Source organism: Pleurodeles waltl, chromosome 1_1, assembly GCF_031143425.1.
Source record: "Pleurodeles waltl isolate 20211129_DDA chromosome 1_1, aPleWal1.hap1.20221129, whole genome shotgun sequence".
Classification (NCBI taxonomy): domain Eukaryota; kingdom Metazoa; phylum Chordata; class Amphibia; order Caudata; family Salamandridae; genus Pleurodeles; species Pleurodeles waltl.
This window is the reverse complement of record NC_090436.1, coordinates 857718692-857741025: the sequence shown is the minus strand read 5'-3', so window position 1 is coordinate 857741025 and position 22334 is coordinate 857718692. Positions and strand designations below refer to the sequence as shown.

Sequence of the window (22334 nt, the reverse complement as noted above, 5' to 3'; positions counted from 1 at the left end):
CTCTTTGTCACTTCTTATTTTTGTGATTCAAAATTAGGAAAGCTGAGGCTTCCATAAGTGTCTAAAGTATAATATTTGACTTCTACAGTTCTATATTTAAGGGGTATGTGTAGCAGTAATTTGTTTGATAGTTTGTTTACTACATCTAGTTACGTGTGGTTTTATATGAATTCAGAAATTCTTTCTTGTGACCAAGGCCGACTCACACTTTTTCCTCTGTGGTGCTTGTCTTGTGTTCTGATTAGAAACTGGTCTAATACTTCTTTCATGTTATAAAGCAAAAAGTCATATCAACGTTATGTAATATTAAAAAGAGTCATACTCTGTGCAGGTCTTCAGACATTGGCCATTGTGAAGGTAGAGCTGCAGGCCTGGCTGTTGGGCACACTTTAGGCAGTGGTGGATGTTGTTGGAGCACTCATCACATCCTTCTGCGCACTTCTCACATCTCCAGTACTTCCTGCTCTTAAACGTTCTTTTAGGACAATCATTGAGGCATTCGCCATTGTGTAGAAAGCTCTCTAAAAAGGAAAGAGCCAGACACAAATTAAAGGTGAGGCATGCCACATAATCAAGGATAAAGATGTCAGGAGATTTCAGTATGAGACAAAAGGTAGCAGAATATATTTTTAATTTCGGATAAATATGCTGTCTAACACAATGTGAATCACAGTTACCTTCCTGAACCCATAAACAACATCGCTTCCAACTTGCTATCACATCTAACTGCTGCACTTATATCAGGTCACTGCATCATGGCAGCCATCTCTCTCCTCCCTGCACTATTCTCTCACTGTTGTGCCTCCCAGTGTGCACTCTCTCTGGCCCTAGCTCCCTGCACTGTATCTCTCCCCTCACTACAGTACAAACACTATTGACTTGCAGCTAAGTTACCCATAACTTGCAAATTGCTGTCATTTATTGTTTTTCATCCAAAACCATAACTGTTTTTAACTGTGCTTTTAAGTAAACGTCTGAAGCTTTTTATAACATAAGTTAAGCTATTATATCCAAACCAAATATATTTCATTTAACCATGGTCATTTGAGTGAATTTCTGCTATTTTTATCATATACTACATCCAACTTCTATGAAAGTATAACCTAATCCACACTTGCCCAGACTCGACGCCCAGTGCTTAGTTTGCGAAAAAATAAGAACTAGGGTTCTGGTCAGGAGGCCACTGCATTGCACCAGCCAATTACTCCTGTCAGCACCCTCTATGACAGAACCAACACAACTACTAACCTTGAAACCCTACAAGTGTGATAAATCAGACTATTCCAGGCCCCCAAAGCAATAGGAATTGCTTGGAAGGCATGCAATAGCCATTTTAAGGTATATTAAATTAATAACAAACAGTTATGCTTGTCTCTATATTAGTCAGACAGCGCTACCATATGGCAGACTGTCATTAGCGCAGGTTTTGACAATTAAGTACCGGTGCCTAGCACCGGAAACTACCAGCTCAAGTTAAGCACTACCTGTGCCCAACCCAATGTGACCTGCCAACCTCAGCTGTGCAACTGGGGTTGATCACCAGCACTGTTGTTTTCAAAATTGTTTTGAGGATTCATGGTCCCTGTATCAGATCTGTGAACCCTGCCAGAGTTCACACAAGGCCTAAGGCCCCTTGCATCAGTTTGTCAACCTTTGAACTGGGTTTTCCAACCTTCTAGGCTGAACTAGGAACCAAGAAGTTTTGCGGTCTGTGAACCCCACCGAAAATGTAGCATTTTTTAAAATTTGAAATCAGATGAGAGGGACCCCATACCCAATCTGAGCCTGGAGTCAGAGATGTGTATTTTTCGGGACATAGGGATTGAATCCCTCCATCCTGTAATAGGAGTTGCAACATTTTTCTACAATTTGCTGCCAGCCAGTTACACGTATTTGAATCAGCAGACTACGGGCTAAATTATGACCCTGGCGGTCACCAGATTGCTAGGGTCACGGTCGCGGTCGGACCTCTGCCAAAGCGACAGTCCAACCGTGACATGACGACCGTGGCTTAAGCACCATGGTCAGACTGCCGGCACCGCCAGGCAACACTGTGGTGGTTTCGGTTGTCGTAATCAGCCAGGGCACCTCTGCTTGCATCGCTGCCCTGGGGATTACAAGTCCCCTTTCCACCAGGGGTGCCGGGGGCCCCATGGGGGCCCCTGCACTGCCCATACAGATAGCATGGGCAGTGCGAGGGCTGCCATGGACAGCCCCGTCATGCTTTTCACTGCCCGAATTACGGGCAGTGAAAAGCACGACTGGTGCTGCTGCACACGCCACCCCGCCACATTGGCGCAGGCTTGATTCTGAACCGTCGTCAATGTTAAGGCCCTGTTCACCGCATGGCGGGTGGGTGCAAATGCTGTTTCCGCCCCGGGCCCTGCAGTGAACTTTTTATAGGGCGGGCGGTGTTCAGACTGCAATGGCGGTCTACCAGCAGTTTGATTTTGCCGGGCGTCCTCTGCCGCCCTCCAAACTCAGAATGATGGCCTATGTTTTGTGGAAATGGACGATGGGAGAAAATGCAGCTAACTCTGTTGTACATTATTGAAGCATAAGTGGAAATATTTGTGGTGTCTAGGTTTTGTTTATAATCATAATGCATATTAAAGTCTTACAACCAAAGCTACCCAATTCTTTACTTTAATGTATATTTTACACTGCATACACACATCACACACTTACCCATCCAACCCATCAAAAACTGAATTCTAGACTTTTCCTTAAGCAAGGGTAGTGATTATGTGAATGATTACATGTATAATGGGTCACTAATTTTTTGGCGTTTGTCACATAAGGTATTCATTGAAGATACTGAAAATTACCTTCTTCACACGAAGTACAGTTGGTGTTCGAACCATTACACGTCTTGCATGACGGGTGGCATGCTATTAATATTTTTTTCTTTGCTGTAACAACAAATTGAATAAAAAACATTACAATGAATGTACAAGGGAGAGATTATGTTTACTTTTACAGAAGACCATGGCCTATCTTGATCCCATTTTCTGTGCTGCTTCAATGCAGATGGCGTCTGTGAATTTATTTCTGCCATTTTCATGGGATACATGAACTCAGAGCCATTGTGGGCGTGGGCAAAGTGAGCAATTGCTCAGGGCATCCACCTTCAATAGAGGCCACCTGGTAAGGTGGAAACTGTGTGCATAAAAACAGATTATTGTTTAATATGACAGAGCGGCATGCGCCGCATGCCGCGCATTAACCACAATCTTGAGTAGTTGGTAGCATTTTAAATTAAAATATAACTTTTCCGTCTATCTTTTTGTTTTACTCCCTCTCACCTTTTCTTCTTTCTGGACGCCTCAATTTACATCTCACTCTCCTCTGCCAAATACTGCACCTCAATGTACTTAGCACATCTGTTTCTATCATAGGTCTCTCTACCTCAGCCGTGCCTAGATCATCTGCCTCTCATAACACATCTCTTAACTGCTCTCTCTCAGTCTTTCCTCTCTACACCCCATTGCCTACCAGTAACCTGCCCTCCCTCTCTCTCTCTCTCTCTACCTCATGACTCTCATTAACTCACTGCTCCGTTTCAATCTCTCTTTTATGTATTTGAAGTCATGTTCTTCATCTCTCTCTCAGTCTCAACTCTATCTTTACCGCTCCTCTCTTGCTATTTTTCTGTCTACCTGACAACTCACTCACTGTCAAATCTCATGACCCCTCCACTTTCTAACTAATCCTCAATTTACTTTCTCCGCCTCCTCGCCTGCCTCTTGTCCTACCTCTCTGGCCTCTACCTTATTTCCCTCAATGTTAATGCTCTCTCGGTACCTCCCTTTCGCTACATCTTTTTCCTCTGTCATTACCTTTTCTATCTCTCTTGTCTCCCTGCGCCTCCCTTTTCTATTTCAACTATGCTCTGTGCCTCATCTCTCTCTTTTTTTACACATCTTTCCTCCCTGACCCTCTGCCCATACCCCTAGCTCTCTCTCCTTCTCACATTCTCTCTACCTCTCACATTCTCTCTACCTCTGTATCATCCTCATCCTTCTCTGACTCACCTGTCTCTCTGCTTACCTCTCTTCTCGTCTCTTTCTGCCTTTCAGTAACCTTCCTGCTCCCCTTTGTCTCTGTTTCCTTACTTTCTATACCTCTTCTCAGTTTCTCATCTCACTCTCTTGCATCACTCCATGCTTTTCTTACTACCGCGCCTCTCTACCTACCTTCACCTCTTTCTACTCCCCTCTCTTGTACCTTACATCTCCAGCTACGTTATACCTCAGTTTACTCCATCACTCTCCCTCTCTATTTTCCTCTCCTCATGTCTAGCTCTACTTTAAAAACCTACCTACATCTGTATGTCTCCATCTACCTACCTCTGTTACCGCCCTGTATCTTTCTTCCTGGCTACCTCATATTTCTCTTTTTGCCTTACATCTCTTGCTACGTAACTCATCTTTTTACCTCATCTCTATATCTACTTCCCCTTTCTGCTCTTCATCACTCTTACTATAACTTCTCTTTAGCTCTTTCTTGTCTCCTATCACCTCTGATTTCTCTTCGCAGCCAAATTGGAGGCTATTGATTAGCAAGAGTATACACAGAAAGAAAAAAAGGAGTGGCAAGACAGCGGAAGGCAAGGAGAACATGATCAGATTTCACTCATGGAATTGTAATTCTTTGAAGCTGTGGTCTGATTTTTTGTGTTTTACAGCGAGAATGGCAGATGTGAATGGGAACTTATTTGTGATTACGAAGCTTCGTGTGCATTTGTCTTATTTAAATAGTATGCACTAGTCGATTAAACTGTCTCTTCGCCATCAGTATTGTGTCCTAACAACTAGAGAAACAAGCTGGCTAGATGCTGAATTCTATGCATAATAATAGGGTTGTAAGACGAAAACAACTAGAGCTAAGTACAAAAATATGTTTTTATTAATGCAGCTTCAATCTCACTTTTGGCTGATGGATTCGGGCAGTTTGAGCGCTCAGCTATTTTTACGTGCCCCAGTTTTTGAAAGTTTAACTTATAATTAATATTATTTGGCATCACAAACTCTTGTACTAGCTGAAACTAGATGAGATTTTAATTTGTTTTAAAGAGGGCCCCAAAAATGTGCCTTGAACGTGGCTCCAAAAATCTTTAAAATTACACTGAAGTAACGGCGAATTAGTGCATAGACTACTGTCAGCAGACTTCAGAAACATGGAGCAGTAATTCCCTCTTAGTCTTTCCCATCTCTTCTATTAGCAGTACATACACTAACTCGAAATTTTTTCGAGTTAATGCATGTGTTGTAGACCGCAAAAAGTAACATAAAGAGCCCTTCTGCGTTGGAGCAGCGCAACCCCAAGTGGAATCATGATACGACCCCAGAGTACCTTCAATGCAGAATGTGAGCCTCTTCCTTTGGTTGTAGCCAGAAATTCCTGTATTACACCAATCCTTCCACTAGAGGTCAGGGTGCTCAAGCGTTTAGAACTGGTGGAACACACGAACACAATAATTCGGACAGTTTATTTTTGGTACGGCACTAGTTTCACTGATTAACTCATTATTTTTGTTCAAGGAAATCAACATACATTTCTGTTTATTGAAGGTCAGAGCCTTACGATGACTTGGACGGTGCCTACAATTCTTAACCTGGTTATTTCCGCCAGCATTAGTGCAAGAAATCTTTGCACTTTCCTAAGTACGTGAAACGGTGTTAGATGTGCCACCGTAGCGACATGTGGTCCCTAGAATAAAGGATAAAGGGGCATATTTATACTCCGTTTGCGCCGAATTTGCATCGTTTTTTTCTACGCAAATTCGACGCAAAACTAACTCCATATTTATACTTTGGCGTTAGACGCGTCTAGCGCCAAAGTTCATGGAGTTAGCGTCATTTTTTTGCGTGAACACCTTCCTTGCGTTAATGATATGCAAGGTAGGCGTTCCCGTCTTAAAAAATGACTGCAATGCATATGCGTCGTATTTATACTCCCGGGCAAAAATGACGCCCAGGAGTGGGCGGGACTAAAAAACCCGCATTTGCGCCGGATTTTAGCGCCTGGGTCAGGGCAGGCGTTAAGGGACCTGTGGGCTCAGAATGAGCCCAGAGGTGCCCTCCCCTGCCCCCAGGGACACCCCCTGCCACCCTTGCCCACCCCAGGAGGACACCCAAGGATGGAGGGACCCACCCCAGGGACATTAAGGTAAGTCCAGGTAAGTATGTTTTTTTTTTTTTTTTTTGTGGCATAGGGGGGCCTGATTTGTGCCCCCCTACATGCCACTATGCCCAATGACCATGCCCAGGGGACAGAAGTCCCCTGGGCATGGCCATTGGGCAAGGGGGCATGACTCCTGTCTTTGCTAAGACAGGAGTCATTTCAATGGGGGATGGGCGTCGTAAAAAAATGGCGCAAATCGGGTTGTGGCGATTTTTTTGCCTCAGCCTGACTTGCACCATTTCTGGACGCCCATACGCCATTTTCCCCCTACGCCGGCGCTGCCTGGTGTACGTCGTTTTTTTTAACGCACACCAGACAGAGCCGCCGGCTAACGCCGGCTAACGTCATTCAATAAATACGGCGCCCGCATGGCGCTTCAGAATGGCGTTAGCCGGCGCTAATTTTTTTGACGCAAAACTGCGTTGGCGCAGTTTTGCGTCAAAAAGTATAAATATGGGCCAAAATTTGTTGATCTGCGCATTCCTTCTGGTGCGTGTAGTTCATACGGAAGCTCCCCTTGTGGGTAGAGTTTCATATTTATCAGGTAGAACGTGTATTTCAAACCAGAAGTAATAATAGCCAGCGGGCTGCTTAACTGAAAAATAATTATTACCAAAACCACTGGAATTATGTTGCACATTCGACTAAATTATACGGCAAGGAACAGCAAATTATGCAGACTAATTCGACACATTTTGTGATAGTATTACTTCATTTTATTTTTCATTTTTATCCATGTTAACACTGTGTTAACAAAGGTTTTTCCTCATTAGTACCACTGTACTATTCAAATACAGCAAAACGCTACCGAAAGTAATAAGACAAACGTTTTGAATGGCCTTCCACTGCGCAGCATCATATGTTGCTACATTTTTAGTAACATTTGATCCATCTGGGCTAAAATCGATTTTTTGTTAAAATCTGCAAACTATGCAGCTGATGATGGATTATGTGGCAAGTCTTTATCCAATAAATGCTGCAACCACATAATCACATATTTCCAGCGGCCCTGGTTATTACCAAGGGAACCAGAGTAATTAAAATCTGAGCCATAAAAACGATACTTAACGCAAAAGGAAAGCTAGCTATCTTCTTCCAGTTTCTGGAGTATCTCAGGATCCAAACCCTTAATGGTCTGCACATTCCCTGCTTGTAAATGTTCGCACGTGCCCTCTTCACGCAAGCCACAGCCTTAAGGGCATACCTGCCAACATTTGGAATCTCCCTTGAAACTTTCCATTGACTTGCATTGAAGTGTAGTAAATATTAAGCAGAAGAAAGCTCAAATAAATCTGTTTTTGCTGGAAAAAAAATCTGGATTGGCTTACCTGAATTGGGCGTGCTGGCATGTAAGCGAGATACATTTAAAATCCTGTATGACCCTATTGCAGCTTTTGATACCAGCATAACCAAGACGATAACTAGGCCTATTGATTTATCTCTATGCTTTATGAAGTGCTAGGTGTGCCTTCTGGTTACTTCACAGCCCTGCAACACATTGTAAGAACACAGTTTAATGAAAGTGGAAGGGGAAGGTGGAATGCCGTCAAATACGATGCACCGGTGTTCAATGCTCTTTAGTGACGCCCCATGATCAGTACCGAGGAGTACTGTGGAGTTTGTTTCCGGAGGTGTACGAGTCCACAGCCACAGTCTTATTTCCAGAAGGTACAGAGAGCTTTGAATGTTATTCTGGCTTCTTCGAGGAGAGCTTTAAGGGCTGGCTTCAGGTGCTCGTGTTTGCAGCGGTTTAATTAACATCTGACTGTGCTCTCTGATTTGATGCACATATTTTTGAGGGGGGGCGTCATTTTTGGTGGGCTGTTACGGGACAGTTATCCTGCAGCGAAATGTCACAAACACCATTAGAAGCATGAAGAGCCAGGTTTATGGTGGCCTTGCGCCGTTCCAACGCCACATTAGTGTCATATTTTTTATGCTAATGTGGCATTAGAAGGGGAAAAACGCAGCGCTGTATTTCCAAAGTGGTGCAATGCTTGCATTGTGCCACTTTGTAACCCCTTACGCCACATTATGCCTGTTCCAGGCACAATGGCCCAGATTTATGAAAAGTGGTGCTGCACACAGTGCAGCACCACTTTTCTTGCGCCCCTTAGCGCTCCGCTAATGCCAACATGTGTGAGCCATATTTAAAATATGGTGCACCATGGCGGTAGTCAGGAGGACTAGTGCCATAATTTTCGATGCTAGTCTGGCGCTTTGTAGTACTAGCATCAACAATGTTGACGCTATTCCTGCAAAGCACCCAGAAGCCCATTGAACACGATGGGAGCCTCTTTTTAATGCCTGCACTTAGCAGTTGTTAAAAAATGCAGATAAAAATGGCACAAAGGAATCTCATAGCTTCCTTTGCTCCATTTTTACGTCTCCCCGAACGTGGGAACGCAACCCTTGCATTCATTATGCATGGGGCAGGCATAATGTGGTGCAAGGGGTTACAAAGTCACGCAATGCAATCATTGCGCCACCTTGTAAATATGGCCCAGCGTTTTTGCCCTTCCAACTACACATTAGCATTAAAAAAATGACACTAATGTGGCGTTGGAATGGCACTTGACCACCATAACTCTGGGCCAGTGCATGCAAGGGGGCGTTCCAGCGCTATGAATCTGTGAGATTCCTTTGTGCCATTTTTATCGGCATTTTTAACACCTGCTGAATGCAGGCATTAAACAGAAGCTCCCATTGATTACAATGGGCCTCTGGGTGCTTTGCAGGATTAGAATCATCATTTTTGCCGCTATTCTTGCAAAGTGCCGGACTAGCATAAAAAATTACGATGCTAGTCACCCTAACTACCACCATGGTGTGCCGTATTTTAAATACGGCACTACCATGTTGGCATTAGGTGGGCACTAAGGGGCGCAAGAAAAGTGGCGCTGCTCTAGGTGCAGTGCCACTTTTCATAAATCTGCCCCCAAGTTTGCCTACAAACAGACTCCATTCTGTACCAGCTTTTAAATGCCTTTCACCTAGCTTGTGGTTCTGTGTGTTTGCTAGCTTTGTGTAATTCTGCTAGTGCACACCACGCGCAGTGGAGGTGTTTGTGTCTATTTATAGGTGAGAAACCAGACCACAAGGGTGAATTTCAGGTTACCACATTCCCCTACTTTGTGTTTTTTTTACTCTTTGCATACCTGGGTCACGTAAGATCAAGTAGCATGCGTAGTAAGGCTGAGAGTATTTTAGGATAAACCTCAATGGCGCCACCTAGTGGCGCTTTGAGGCAAATCTATTGTGGCTGTTTTCCCCAAAACTACACATTGTATTTAATTGGAAAAGACACTACCAGGTTGATAACCAGTTAGAAGAAGCCATCCACCTGCACAGCAAAGGGTGACAGGTATCGCTAAAGCCAATCGGTCTTGCTTTGTCAGTGTCGAGCGATGTACACATCTGCTTTGCCCCTCCCCGTCTCCCATGGCAAAAGCACAGGAAACAATAAACAACTGCTTCCTATACTTTCAGTTTGTTTGCCGCATGGCTTGATGCAACTTGTGTTGCGTTGCCATGTGCATTGCCACAATGTGATGCTCAAGGTATGATGCATTACTCTGCGTGGCAGTCACCTTGAAAGTCTAGAGCAACGCTTTTATTACTTTCTATCAGGGCCGGACTGGACACCAAAAGCAGCCCTGGAAAATATATCTAACCCAATCCAGCTCAGTTACCCTTCTCTCACCTCTCCTTCTGACTTCCTTTTCTCTTTCTCCTCTATTCGTCCTAAAGAACCCGCTGTGCCAGCTGCAATTAACCTCGGGAAGCTGGAGAAAGTAACAAAGTAGAACTGGTGCCAGCAGCATCCCTCTGGCCTCAAAAACCGGTCCCAGAGGCTCCAGCTCAGTGGGGAAAATGCCCTATGCAATAAACAGGCAGAGTAGAGCTGCCAACTGTACCTTTAACATGACCCACTGCTACCACTAGGCTTGCCAAGGCTAGCGGTGTTTAAAAGCCTCCGACATTGGCAAGATTCTCTGCACCAGCATTGGCCCACAACAGCTACAGAAACAGAGAGGGGCAGCACAGGACAGCGGGAAAACATCCAGGACATACACTGTGCCTCCATCCACGACAGGTGCACCACCGAGGAGCATTTGGAAAGACTGTGGAAGGGGAGAGATCGGGTGAGCAAAGTAATAGTGCAAATGTACTCTGCAGTTCTAAACAAGCAAATAATGAAAAAAATATGGGCCCAGATTTAGGAAAAGTGGTGCTTCATTACATGAAGCAGCACTTTTCTTGCTCCCCCTAACTCCACCATTTGTGATCTGTATTAATGATGGACGGGGCACCACGGTGCATATTAGGATCAATAGCGTCATAATTTCTGACGCTATTGTGGTACTTTGCAGGATTAAAACCAAAAAATGTTGGTGCTAATCCTGCAAAGTATATAGAGGCCCATTATAAACAATGGTGTGCCTTATTTTAACGGCTGCACTTAGCAGGTGTTAAAAATGAAGAGCTATAAGGTATTCGCACACATGCATTGATTCAAAGAAAATAAACACAGGTCTGTGGATAATCACAAAAATTAATTGCATACAGTTATATATACACCGAAAACAAATTTATAGTACATCAGAAATTACAATAATCAAATAAGAATTCCATCACATTGATACTATACATATAAAGTTCATGAAGATTATTCTCATCCAATTGTCCTGATTTCCACAATGAAATGTTATAGCTCCGCAGTTGCACAATTTGAATCCCAAATATTCATAAATGTCCAATGTTAGTGCAATTCTATTCAAAGATAATCCATAAATGAATGTCCTTCACATCGTCCCGTTGTCGACACGTGTTTCATCCCGGGAGTACCCATGGATTTCCTCAGGACCTCCTACAACAATATTTACAAATATACTCTTGTAGTATATCTTGTAATTATGAATTATTACATAAGTGTCATAATAGGTGTGCTGTGAGAACCCTTAACATTCTCAAACCCCAAAATATGTGTCTAGGTAATTTTAACACATCCAGGTGAGCAAACCATTCTCTGTGATTCAAACCACTCCTGTAAACAAACAAGTTTCTAAGTGATAGTCAAGGGTAACCATTACCTCCTACTACTAGAGTGATGCCTAGTATACCACTCATGTGAACTCAATCCATGCATCAGTCCTACCTGTAAAAATTGCTCCACTTTTTGTATTGTGAATATATCCCTTGTCCTCTTATTGCCTTAATCTGGACCTTTGTCAAGACAAAATTCAAAATAAGTACTCCAATTATCCGCTAATTTCATATTTCCAGATGTCTAAAGATAAGCTCCAATTCACTTCTTACCGCTATTATGTAATATTAGACCGTCAAGCGAGTACGCTAATCACTCCGTCTCCCGATAACTAGAAGCCGCGGCCTCTCGGCTGCCCGCATTATATACAGCTATATGATGCAGAAATCGAAAACGGACATTCCCGTAAAAGCGTCCGTGTGTTTGCCAACAGTAAAAATAGAAAACGGACAGCAACCTGAAAAGCGTCCATGTGTATCTCTAAGTAAAAATAAAAGACGGACTCCAGAGTTCGGAAGGTTTCCACTATTATAAACTGATATCAAAGCTCCACATCGTTCCTATAATTAGGAAAGGATTGTATCTTAGTTAATAAATAGTATATATCAAAACAACAAAATATTATTCTTTCTCTTAGCATGAAACTATAATTAGTCCTATAATTGTTCGTATCTCAATACTTTCCATAGAACCCTATATTATATAACCAAATTCTAATAAAGTATAATTTGATAAATCAAGTTGGACTCAAAACAAATACATTATATTATGGTGTAACCCACCCACGATCTGATATGTATTGACCTCAAACTATTCATTAAGTATCTCCCAAGAAGTACTCCATTTCAAAATCTGTATTTAAACCCTGCTCTACAGCTCTTAATCTCAAAATCCAGTATGACTCCTTTCTCCTAAGGGCTAATTCCCTATTTCCACCACGGGGGTTAACTGCACACTGGTCAAAGCCAAAGAATTTAAATGTTTTGTATTTATCCTGTACTTGGCATACCTTCATATGAGAAGCTATGGGGTAGCGCTCATCCCCTAAATTTATTGCCCTCCAGTGTTCGGAGATTCTGACCTTTAACGGACGTATCGTGCTACCTATATATATCTTATCACATTTACATGTGATCATATATATCACAAACTTCGTATTACAATCTATATGTGATTTAATGGCCACTAAGTTACCATTAAAATCCACAAATTCCTTCTTGGGCTGCCAAGCCCATTTGCATACCGTACAGCAACCACATTTAAAAAAACCTAGATTGCGCTTCCCTAACCAATCTAACTGCTTTTTCTCCAACGGGTAGCTGGGGCTCAATATATTATTAAGGATATTGCCCCTTCTATAAACAACATCAGGTCTATTACCGATATACTTCTTGAGTATGTCATCCTGAGTTAGTATTGACCAGTATTTCTTCATACTCCTAATCAGTCTCTTAGACTTTTCCGTGTAATCTAAAATAATCCTAATCTTATGCATTTTATCTCTAACTTGGGTGTCACCCTCATGTGTATCCTGCCCTAATGTCTGTCTGCGTGAGATTTTCCTCACTTTCTGCATGGATTTTCCAATAATGTTTTCAGAATATCCCCTGGCTCGAAATCTCCGTCCCATATTCTCAATTTCCTCAAGGAAGTCACTATTTTTACTGCAATTTCTTCTTGCTCTAATCATTTCTCCAAAAGGTATTGCCTCAATCTGATGCTGTGGATGAGCACTGGTGGAATGCAGTATATTATTACAAGATGTCGGTTTACGATACAGTCTGCTCTCTATTTTGTTATCATCGACGAACAGTTCCACATCCAAAAATTCCAACCGTGTCTCACTATATTTATATGTGAACTTGATATTCACATCATTGCTATTCAAATATGTACAGAATTCTTCCAGTGTACTAACATCTCCTGTCCATAACATAAAACAATCATCGATGTATCGTCCCCAATATAAAATATGGGTGTGCCATTTCGCTGCATTTGGGCCCCATATCCATATTTCCTCGAACCACCCCATAAACAAGTTGGCATACGAGGGGGAAAATTTTGATCCCATGGCTACACCCTGTTTTTGTTTATACCAATCATTTTTAAATAGAAAGTAGTTGTTATTAAGTATGAACTCTATCATACTAATTATCATCTTCGTATGTTCCATCAGACTAGCAGACCTTTTATACAAGACATGCTTTATTGCTTGAATACCAAATTTATGTTGTATACTTGTATATAGGGCCACTACATCTAGGGTGACCATAATCATATAATTATGGTCACCCTAGATGTAGTGGCACTTTGGAGAAAAAGCAGTTAGATTGGTTAGGGAAGCGCAATCTAGTTTTTTTTAAATGTGGTTGCTGTACGGTATGCAAATGGGCTTGGCAGCCCAAGAAGGAATTTGTGGATTTTAATGGTAACTTAGTGGCCATTAAATCACATATAGATTGTAATACGAAGTTTGTGATATATATGATCACATGTAAATGTGATAAGATATATATAGGTAGCACGATACGTCCGTTAAAGGTCAGAATCTCCGAACACTGGAGGGCAATAAATTTAGGGGATGAGCGCTACCCCATAGCTTCTCATATGAAGGTATGCCAAGTACAGGATAAATACAAAACATTTAAATTCTTTGGCTTTGACCAGTGTGCAGTTAACCCCTGTGGTGGAAATAGGGAATTAGCCCTTAGGAGAAAGGAGTCATACTGGATTTTGAGATTAAGAGCTGTAGAGCAGGGTTTAAATACAGATTTTGAAATGGAGTACTTCTTGGGAGATACTTAATGAATAGTTTGAGGTCAATACATATCAGATCGTGGGTGGGTTACACCATAATATAATGTATTTGTTTTAAGTCCAACTTGATTTATCAAATTATACTTTATTAGAATTTGGTTATATAATATAGGGTTCTATGGAAAGTATTGAGATACGAACAATTATAGGACTAATTATAGTTTCATGCTAAGAGAAAGAATAATATTTTGTTGTTTTGATATATACTATTTATTAACTAAGATACAATCCTTTCCTAATTATAGGAACGATGTGGAGCTTTGATATCAGTTTATAATAGTGGAAACCTTCCGAACTCTGGAGTCTGTCTTTTATTTTTACTTAGAGATACACATGGACGCTTTTCAGGTTGCTGTCCGTTTTCTATTTTTACTGTTGGCAAACACACGGACGCTTTTACGGGAATGTCCGTTTTCGATTTCTGCATCATATAGCTGTATATAATGCGGGCAGCCGAGAGGCCGCGGCTTCTAGTTATCGGGAGACGGAGTGATTAGCGTACTCGCTTGACGGTCTAATATTACATAATAGCGGTAAGAAGTGAATTGGAGCTTATCTTTAGACATCTGGAAATATGAAATTAGCGGATAATTGGAGTACTTATTTTGAATTTTGTCTTGACAAAGGTCCAGATTAAGGCAATAAGAGGACAAGGGATATATTCACAATACAAAAAGTGGAGCAATTTTTACAGGTAGGACTGATGCATGGATTGAGTTCACATGAGTGGTATACTAGGCATCACTCTAGTAGTAGGAGGTAATGGTTACCCTTGACTATCACTTAGAAACTTGTTTGTTTACAGGAGTGGTTTGAATCACAGAGAATAGTTTGCTCACCTGGATGTGTTAAAATTACCTAGACACATATTTTGGGGTTTGAGAATGTTAAGGGTTCTCACAGCACACCTATTATGACACTTATGTAATAATTCATAATTACAAGATATACTACAAGAGTATATTTGTAAATATTGTTGTAGGAGGTCCTGAGGAAATCCATGGGTACTCCCGGGATGAAACACGTGTCGACAACGGGACGATGTGAAGGACATTCATTTATGGATTATCTTTGAATAGAATTGCACTAATATTGGACATTTATGAATATTTGGGATTCAAATTGTGCAACTGCGGAGCTATAACATTTCATTGTGGAAATCAGGACAATTGGATGAGAATAATCTTCATGAACTTTATATGTATAGTATCAATGTGATGGAATTCTTATTTGATTATTGTAATTTCTGATGTACTATAAATTTGTTTTCGGTGTATATATAACTGTATGCAATTAATTTTTGTGATTATCCACAGACCTGTGTTTATTTTCTTTGAATCAATGCATGTGTGCGAATACCTTATAGTTCATTACGGGTAACATTAGGTTACCTCTTTCGGGGAGATTGGAGGGTGCAACCCCAATATTTGGCACTGTGCACTAAAGTATTATTTGTTGCTTTATCCTTGGAGGCAGGAGCGCCTTATCACTCGTACTTCACCCCCACATTTAAGTTAAAAATGAAGAGAAAAATTGTACAGTGGAATCTCATAGATTCCACTGTGCCATTTTTCTGATCAACCTAAAGGAGGAACGCCCCCCTTGCATACATTATGCCTGGTGCAGGCATAATGTGGACGAAGGGTTTATAAAGTGGCACAATGCGTGCATTGCTCCACTTTGTAAATTTGGAGTGGCGTTTTTGCCAACCTAACCCTACATTACCATAAAAAACAACTCTAATGTAGTGCTAGGTGGCGGTAGGCCCTTCTTAAATGTGGGTCAAAGTTTCATAACGTTAGCACTGAAAAACTACATCCCAGCCTACCACAAGCAAGAGTAAACAAGCTATGCTCCAGGGGAGGGTCCAAGACAGATTAGGGAGGAAAACCACTAATTAAAAGGAGGGAACTGAGATTGACAAAAACACCATCAAATCACGAACAAGGTCTCACAGTGTGTAGAATAGTATACAATGCTATCTGTTGCTACCTGTTGTTAGACTGCAAAAAACATAGTTCCCTTCGCAAGCCTTTATGACAAGGAGGGTGGGGGAGCAAAACAGGAGTCCCTTTGCCACAAGGGAAAGCAGATTCAGGGTTTTACCACCTGTGGCATTGGAGAGCCCTCCATCTCTTGGCTGCTCAAACATATTTTATGGCCTCATACCCCTGCAGCAAAAGTATTTCCCATTTCACCACTCAGGAAAGGAGATTGTACAGTCCCTTTCTTCCATTCAGTCTTCCGTCTTTACTCCCTTTCCACTTCCCTCCAAGGCACTTGTGAGACATTGTGGCCATACATGGCATGACAGTGCTCCACTCCCTGGATTAATGGTGATAACTCCTGGCATTTTGCGAGCTGTAATGGTAGGATGACACCAAGGCATAGAGATAAATAAACAATTTTGAATTTCTGAAAGTTTAAGTTGGCTCATAGAATAGAGGAAGCAGTGCAAATGAACATATATAATGTCTACACCGGTGTACATACTTTGCCAACCCTCGTTTCAGAAGCTAGGACAGAGAGATAGTTTTCAGTGCCCGGGTTTTGTGGAGTGGCTTGGGCAAGGTGAAACGTATTGCTTTTGTAAGTGATTGTTGCAAATGAGGAAAGCCCTAAACTAGGTGGCACTAAATTAAAAGAAATAGGATCAGAACATGCCACTTATATTAAAAAAACAAGCATTTGTAATGCAAAAGGTCTAGCATATTTCAAACAAGTTAAAAGTCATCTTTTGACAACAGCGCCCATCAGCAAAAAAAAAAAAAAAAAAAAAAAACCACGAGAGTGGGAACTGAGAAAAGACAATAAAATAAAATTAGCTTTAAAAAAAATACAACTTATCAATTGTATTTGTCCTGCTGGGCATGTTTTTGCCAGTCACAAGCCTTCTATTCATGGGGCACTGGAAGTTAGAACAAAATAGTATCTCGATCATGTCGGCAGCAGTGGACAGGTACTAATTAAGTTGAAATTAATTAGTGCTTGAGCCCTGTTCCACACAGAGGAATGGAAATGATGCCAGACATGCCTTGACGAATTACAGTCTGTAAAGAAGAGTGCCACGCGAACCAAGAAATGGCGAGCGACAGGCGGGCTCAGAGCACTTTACTGAACACAACAGGGTCTTGCATGCGAGACGCATGCGCAATCGCATGCACTCGCAGGCTGGGCCCTAAAAAGTGGGAGCTCCCATGCCAAATTCAGAGCCTCACAGTGTGGCGGCCTGCATAGGTGCAGACAGGGTCAGGAATGAATGACAACACACTGCCTTGTCAACCATGCCCGCCAGGGTTGTCCTTGAACTACTTACATCCCCACTCATCTTCCGAGTGAAACCATCACAGATCCGAATATTGTAATTATCAGAGTCCCTAAAAGAACGCGTAAGGAAAATGCGACGTCAGCACTGAAAACCAGTTGCACACTCACCCACCGACGGGGCCTAGAACGTTTTCAGATTCGTGAGCCGTGCTCCAGAGTTAACATCGTTAGGTGGTAAACAAACTTGCCACCGGCACTAACCAGTACCACAGAACAGAAATAGAAGTGCTTATGAAAGAGAGCGAGAATGAAAACCACTGGCAAATTCTCTATGTACATCATGGGGACCAGAACTGTGGCGTGGAATGAGTGTCTTAATCCACCCGAGTGATCGACGGTGATTGAGAAACAGGTAATTAAAACAAGCAGGTATGCACAAAATACTCCCTTTTCAATGCCTGCGTGTAAATGGGCTTGAGTTAATTTACAATGGAGCAGCGGCTTCTTATTCTCACACTTTTTAAGATGAATTCTGGGCAGAATTTATGTTTCTTGCTTCATACTACCATTTTATGGATGGTCTTTCCACCGTAATGGAAAATCCAACGGCAATAAATTACCGTTGGCGGTAATGCATTTACTGTTCGTAGTGATCTGATGCATTGGGCAGGATCTGCCCTTTCTGAAATGGCCGCTCCCTTCGCACACGGTTTACTCACGTGTAGTATGACCCCAGACTGATGCAGTATCGCCCACAGGCACATCCTGCCGCAGGGGTGCTGAGTGAGTGTTCCCAGAGGGAGGGTGCTAGGGAAAGTTTGGTAACACCCACATGCTCTCGAGTTTGTGGACGTTCACACGTGCTATTTCTGGTCCATTTGTAAACTGTAAACAGTTGGAGACTTACTCTACTCAATGTGTAACTGCCCTTGCATGGTGGGGGTGAGGGGACGAGGTTCTAAACGAGGAATACTTTGAGGAAAATGGGATACTAGCAAACATGGGAGTGATTTTTCAATGCGGAACTGTACACTTAGAACGATTATGCACATGTGGAAATTGCTCTGCATGGGTGTTTTTAGCAATTTGCATGAGTATTGAGGGCTATGCCTGGAAACCCCAAAACTCACAGGTGTGGAAGAGTACTATTGAAAATCATGGTGAATAATTTAAACCTGGAAATCTGCACACATGTGAGGTCACAGATCTGACGAAAATACTTCTGTTTTGTTTAAATTGGCCCATTCTGTGCAGAGTTGGCCTATAGGCTGGCATTTGTAGAGCTGCCAAAGGATAAGGAAGATGGGTTGCACCATTAAATGGACACAATTCTCTTTTCTTATTTGCATCGGCAACTACATGGTGCAAAAAAGAGCCACTTCAAATCTGATGGTTTATCATTTTGGCATTTGCGTAAATGCAGCCATCGGCATACAGAACGGCAGTGACTGGACACAGACGATGGAGACAATTTCGAGGAACAGGAAAGCAGAAAAAAATGTGTTTTTCACAGCAGGAGCCAACACGAAAAGGAAGTAGGCAATGTGTGCGACTAAACTAAATAAATCCCTTTTTTTATAACCTTTCGCCGCCCATTTACTTTAGAAGTAGGATTCGCTGATGCCTTTTCCGTGTCCCGTCATAAGCAAATTTACAGAGCAAGCAGAGCTGCGGTGCAAAGTGAAATATTGACCGATGGAACAGACAGCGGCTCGAGAACGCCATGTTTGGCATCGGTTAAACAAATGTCAGTTTGCTGCGGGTTCCCTTGAGCAAACCTTGCCTTCTGAGTGACGTATCACAATGTTTACAGTCACTGGATGCAGCTTTGTACAGTTCTGCGAGACTTCTGCTCCACATTCACTCTGATCTGAGATACTGCAGTCATATGCACCATGACCATCAATGTTAATGATGCTAGAGCTTTGATTAGGGAAGGCAGTCCTCCTGTAAATCGGATAAAGACCGATTTATAATCTAATTGAGGCGGAGATTGATACTTTGACAGGTTGTCTGCAGGGGCAGCTCCTTCACTAAAGCAAAGGAGCGTCGCCCCACTGCTTTTAGCAGAAGGAAATATAAAATGATAATAACGGAGCGTTATTATCATTTTATTTTTCAGCTGAGCAAGATTAGGGCTGGGCTGGTGGGAGGAGTGGTTCATGTACCAAAAGTGCGCATGTGTGTTTGGCCTGTCGTGTTGGGCCGGCCAAACACACATGTGCACTTTGCGTTTCTCCTCCCGGCTGTATTGCACAGCCAGGAGGAGAACGTGCAAAAGGCCTTCACTCCCTCTGTGAGCGCCGAAGCAGGCCACTCACACCAATCATGGAGCTGCGGTCATGCTGGTGACAGCAGCTTCGTGATTGGCTGAGGTGGTCTGGGAGCCTGTGTGCTTCCCGGACGAAGAGGACGGAGGAGATGAACCCGTCTCCTGAGGAAACAGGTAAGTCTTTATTTATTTGATTTTATTTTTTTATCACCCCCTGCCCTACCACCCCGTTCAGTGGCAGCCACCACTGTGTCTACTGGAATATTGAGTGAGGTCATGGAGCTGGACAGGGAGTTGGGGACGGTGAGATAACAGTGTAATTATGAAGTACATCTGGGTGGGATGCAAGTTTGGAAAGGCATCTGATGAAGTGCTACGTTTAAAAGAAGACTTGCAAGAAGAAGGGGAAAGACCAGGAATGATTCTTGGGTTTGTGAACGCAATGTCTTTCCGACCTCGACGCACCTGTTTTCAGCTTCTCTGGTGTTGTGTGTATCTGGTATTTGCATAGTGCAAACCTAGCCGTAAGGCAATGGAGATCCCTGTGGTCAAGTCTCTTGAGTCGGTAACAGGTGCACAATAAAATACTATAACTTCCACATGAGGTGGTGGAAAGGGCTCAGATAGTGATCAGTTCTGTTGATGTTGCCAGAACAAGGGTGCCTATTGCCCTTTTCTGAGGAAGGGTGCTTGAAATTCTGGGGGAATATGTAATAAATGTCTGTCTGTCTTCTCTTTTTTTAAATATCTGGTTACTTCTAACCAGGTCAGTGATTGGCCATGAATGCAACAGGACGCCTGAGAGGTGATAAGCTTGTCAATGATACACGTAGGACCTTAACGATCAAAGCCTTGAAAACAATAAAGAATATTTTGTAGAGAATGAGGTCTTGCAGTGATAGCCAGTAGAGAGTGATCAGTCTGAGGATGATGTGGCTTGATTTGAGGGTTCCTGTGACGAGGCAAGCTGCCTCGAGGAGGACTGATTTTTGTGAGATGGCCAGGACATTGTCTGTAGCCTGAAAGTTGGAGGCATATGGGCAAAGTATGACTTTGTCAAATAGCATCAATTGGTAATAATCGCTTCTGACTTTCCTTGCAATGTGAATTTTGGAAGAGAGCTGTGTTTGTATGTAGAAGGCAAAAGATTTAGCTCGTGAGGCAGAGGTGAATGAAAAGTCTTGTTTGTGGGGTGAAGGCACCCAAGACCGGTTTGGGGTGAGCCAGTGTTTGAGGCCGACAAGACTGTTGGTAGTGGAGCTCTCAACACAAAGTTGTGTTGCATTAGTATTCTAATCTGTGCTGATGTTTTTGTTATTGAGAAAGGATTCAAGTGGCCCCATAAAGAGGTGTAACATTATAAGCAATAACATAAAGCCACTACAGACTACACAAGGACCAAGAGCAAGGTGAGAGAATGTGGCGTAACAGTCAGAGCTGCCGGCTTTAGAGCTCGGGAACCAAGGGCCAGATGTACAAAATATTTTAGTGGTTGCAAACGGTCTGATTAGCAGAATTATGTACAGATGCCCTATTTGCAATTCGGTAACCTGTTACCGAATCACAAATAGGGTTTGCAATGGCTAATTAGGAAGGGGCGCGTTTAGGACATCTCTTTCTAATACTGAATCACACTGGTATGTGTGAATGTTTTGGGACCGACATTCGGTCACAAAACATTTGCATTTTACCCACTCCTTGAAGGAGGTAGCAACCCATTAGCAAATGGGAACGGGTCCCCAATGGACCTCTTCCCCTTTGAGAATGGATGTACAAATATTTTTTGAGAGTAGACTGTTGTCCCACGGACCACTGCCTACTCTTAAAAAATGTAAAGAAAACTTTAAAATTTTCTTTTTGAAACATATCCTGTTTTCCTTTAAGGAAAACAGGCTCCATTAAAAAAACGATTGCTTTATTTAAAAGCAATCACTGACATGGTGGTCTGCTAACCCCAGCAGGCCACCATCCCTGCGATTTTTGCCATTCCCAATGGGTCGCCGATTGAGACCTACCTCATGAATATTAATGAGGCAGGTCTATTTGGGATCCACTGGGAATTGCAAAAAGTGTCAAAGACACTTCTGTAAATATGCATTTGCGATTTCCAAAAAGCGAATCGCAAAAAGTCACTATTTGGTAGTCACAAAGACTAACTTTTGTATATCTGGCCCTAGGTTCGAGCCTCGGCGTCAGCTCAATATCCTATGATAGTGAGCAACTCACTTAATCTCCCCACACCTAAACAAAAAAACAAACAAAAAAAAACAATCAAAAGAATGTGTCTTTGTGTAACGTAACTGGTGCTCATGCAAAGAGTACCAATACCTTCGGGTGGAGTTTGCGCTATATAAAACTGCAAATATAAATAAATTTAAAAAAAGAAAGAAGCGATCAGGGTGTGTCCATTCGAACGAGCTGGGAGCATCTTGTAAGGAATGAAGAAAGCACTTTCAGGACAGATTCAGGTAGTGTTTGGAGGGCAGCGAGGAGGATGAAATTGGCCCTCACACTCAATGCAACAGAGAATGAGAGGAACAGCAGGCCTGATAGGGCTGTCATTGACTTCCTAAACAGTTGCAGTTTCAGGGCCCCATTGAAGCCTGAAGACGACATGACAATCCTACATGTGGCTGTATGTGTCCAGCTTAAAGCTAACAAGAAATGTTTTTCAGAGATGAGTAAATGATGTAAGAGTAATGGTGTGAGTCTTTACTGAAGCGGCTAGGATGAGGGAAGAGTGAT

General features: G+C 42.4%; 1 protein-coding gene across 1 annotated transcript in view; it reads right to left on the bottom strand.

Annotated features, from left to right (window-relative positions):
• Window positions 1-22334, bottom strand: part of PCSK5 (proprotein convertase subtilisin/kexin type 5) — a 1225695-nt gene that overhangs the window by 79323 nt on the left and 1124038 nt on the right. The window contains exons 28-29 of the mRNA XM_069229360.1: window positions 2829-2912; window positions 323-521 (exon numbers count right to left, since the gene is read on the bottom strand). Coding sequence (XP_069085461.1) covers window positions 323-521; window positions 2829-2912 — 283 coding nt within the window. The remainder of the gene's footprint in view (window positions 1-322; window positions 522-2828; window positions 2913-22334) is intronic.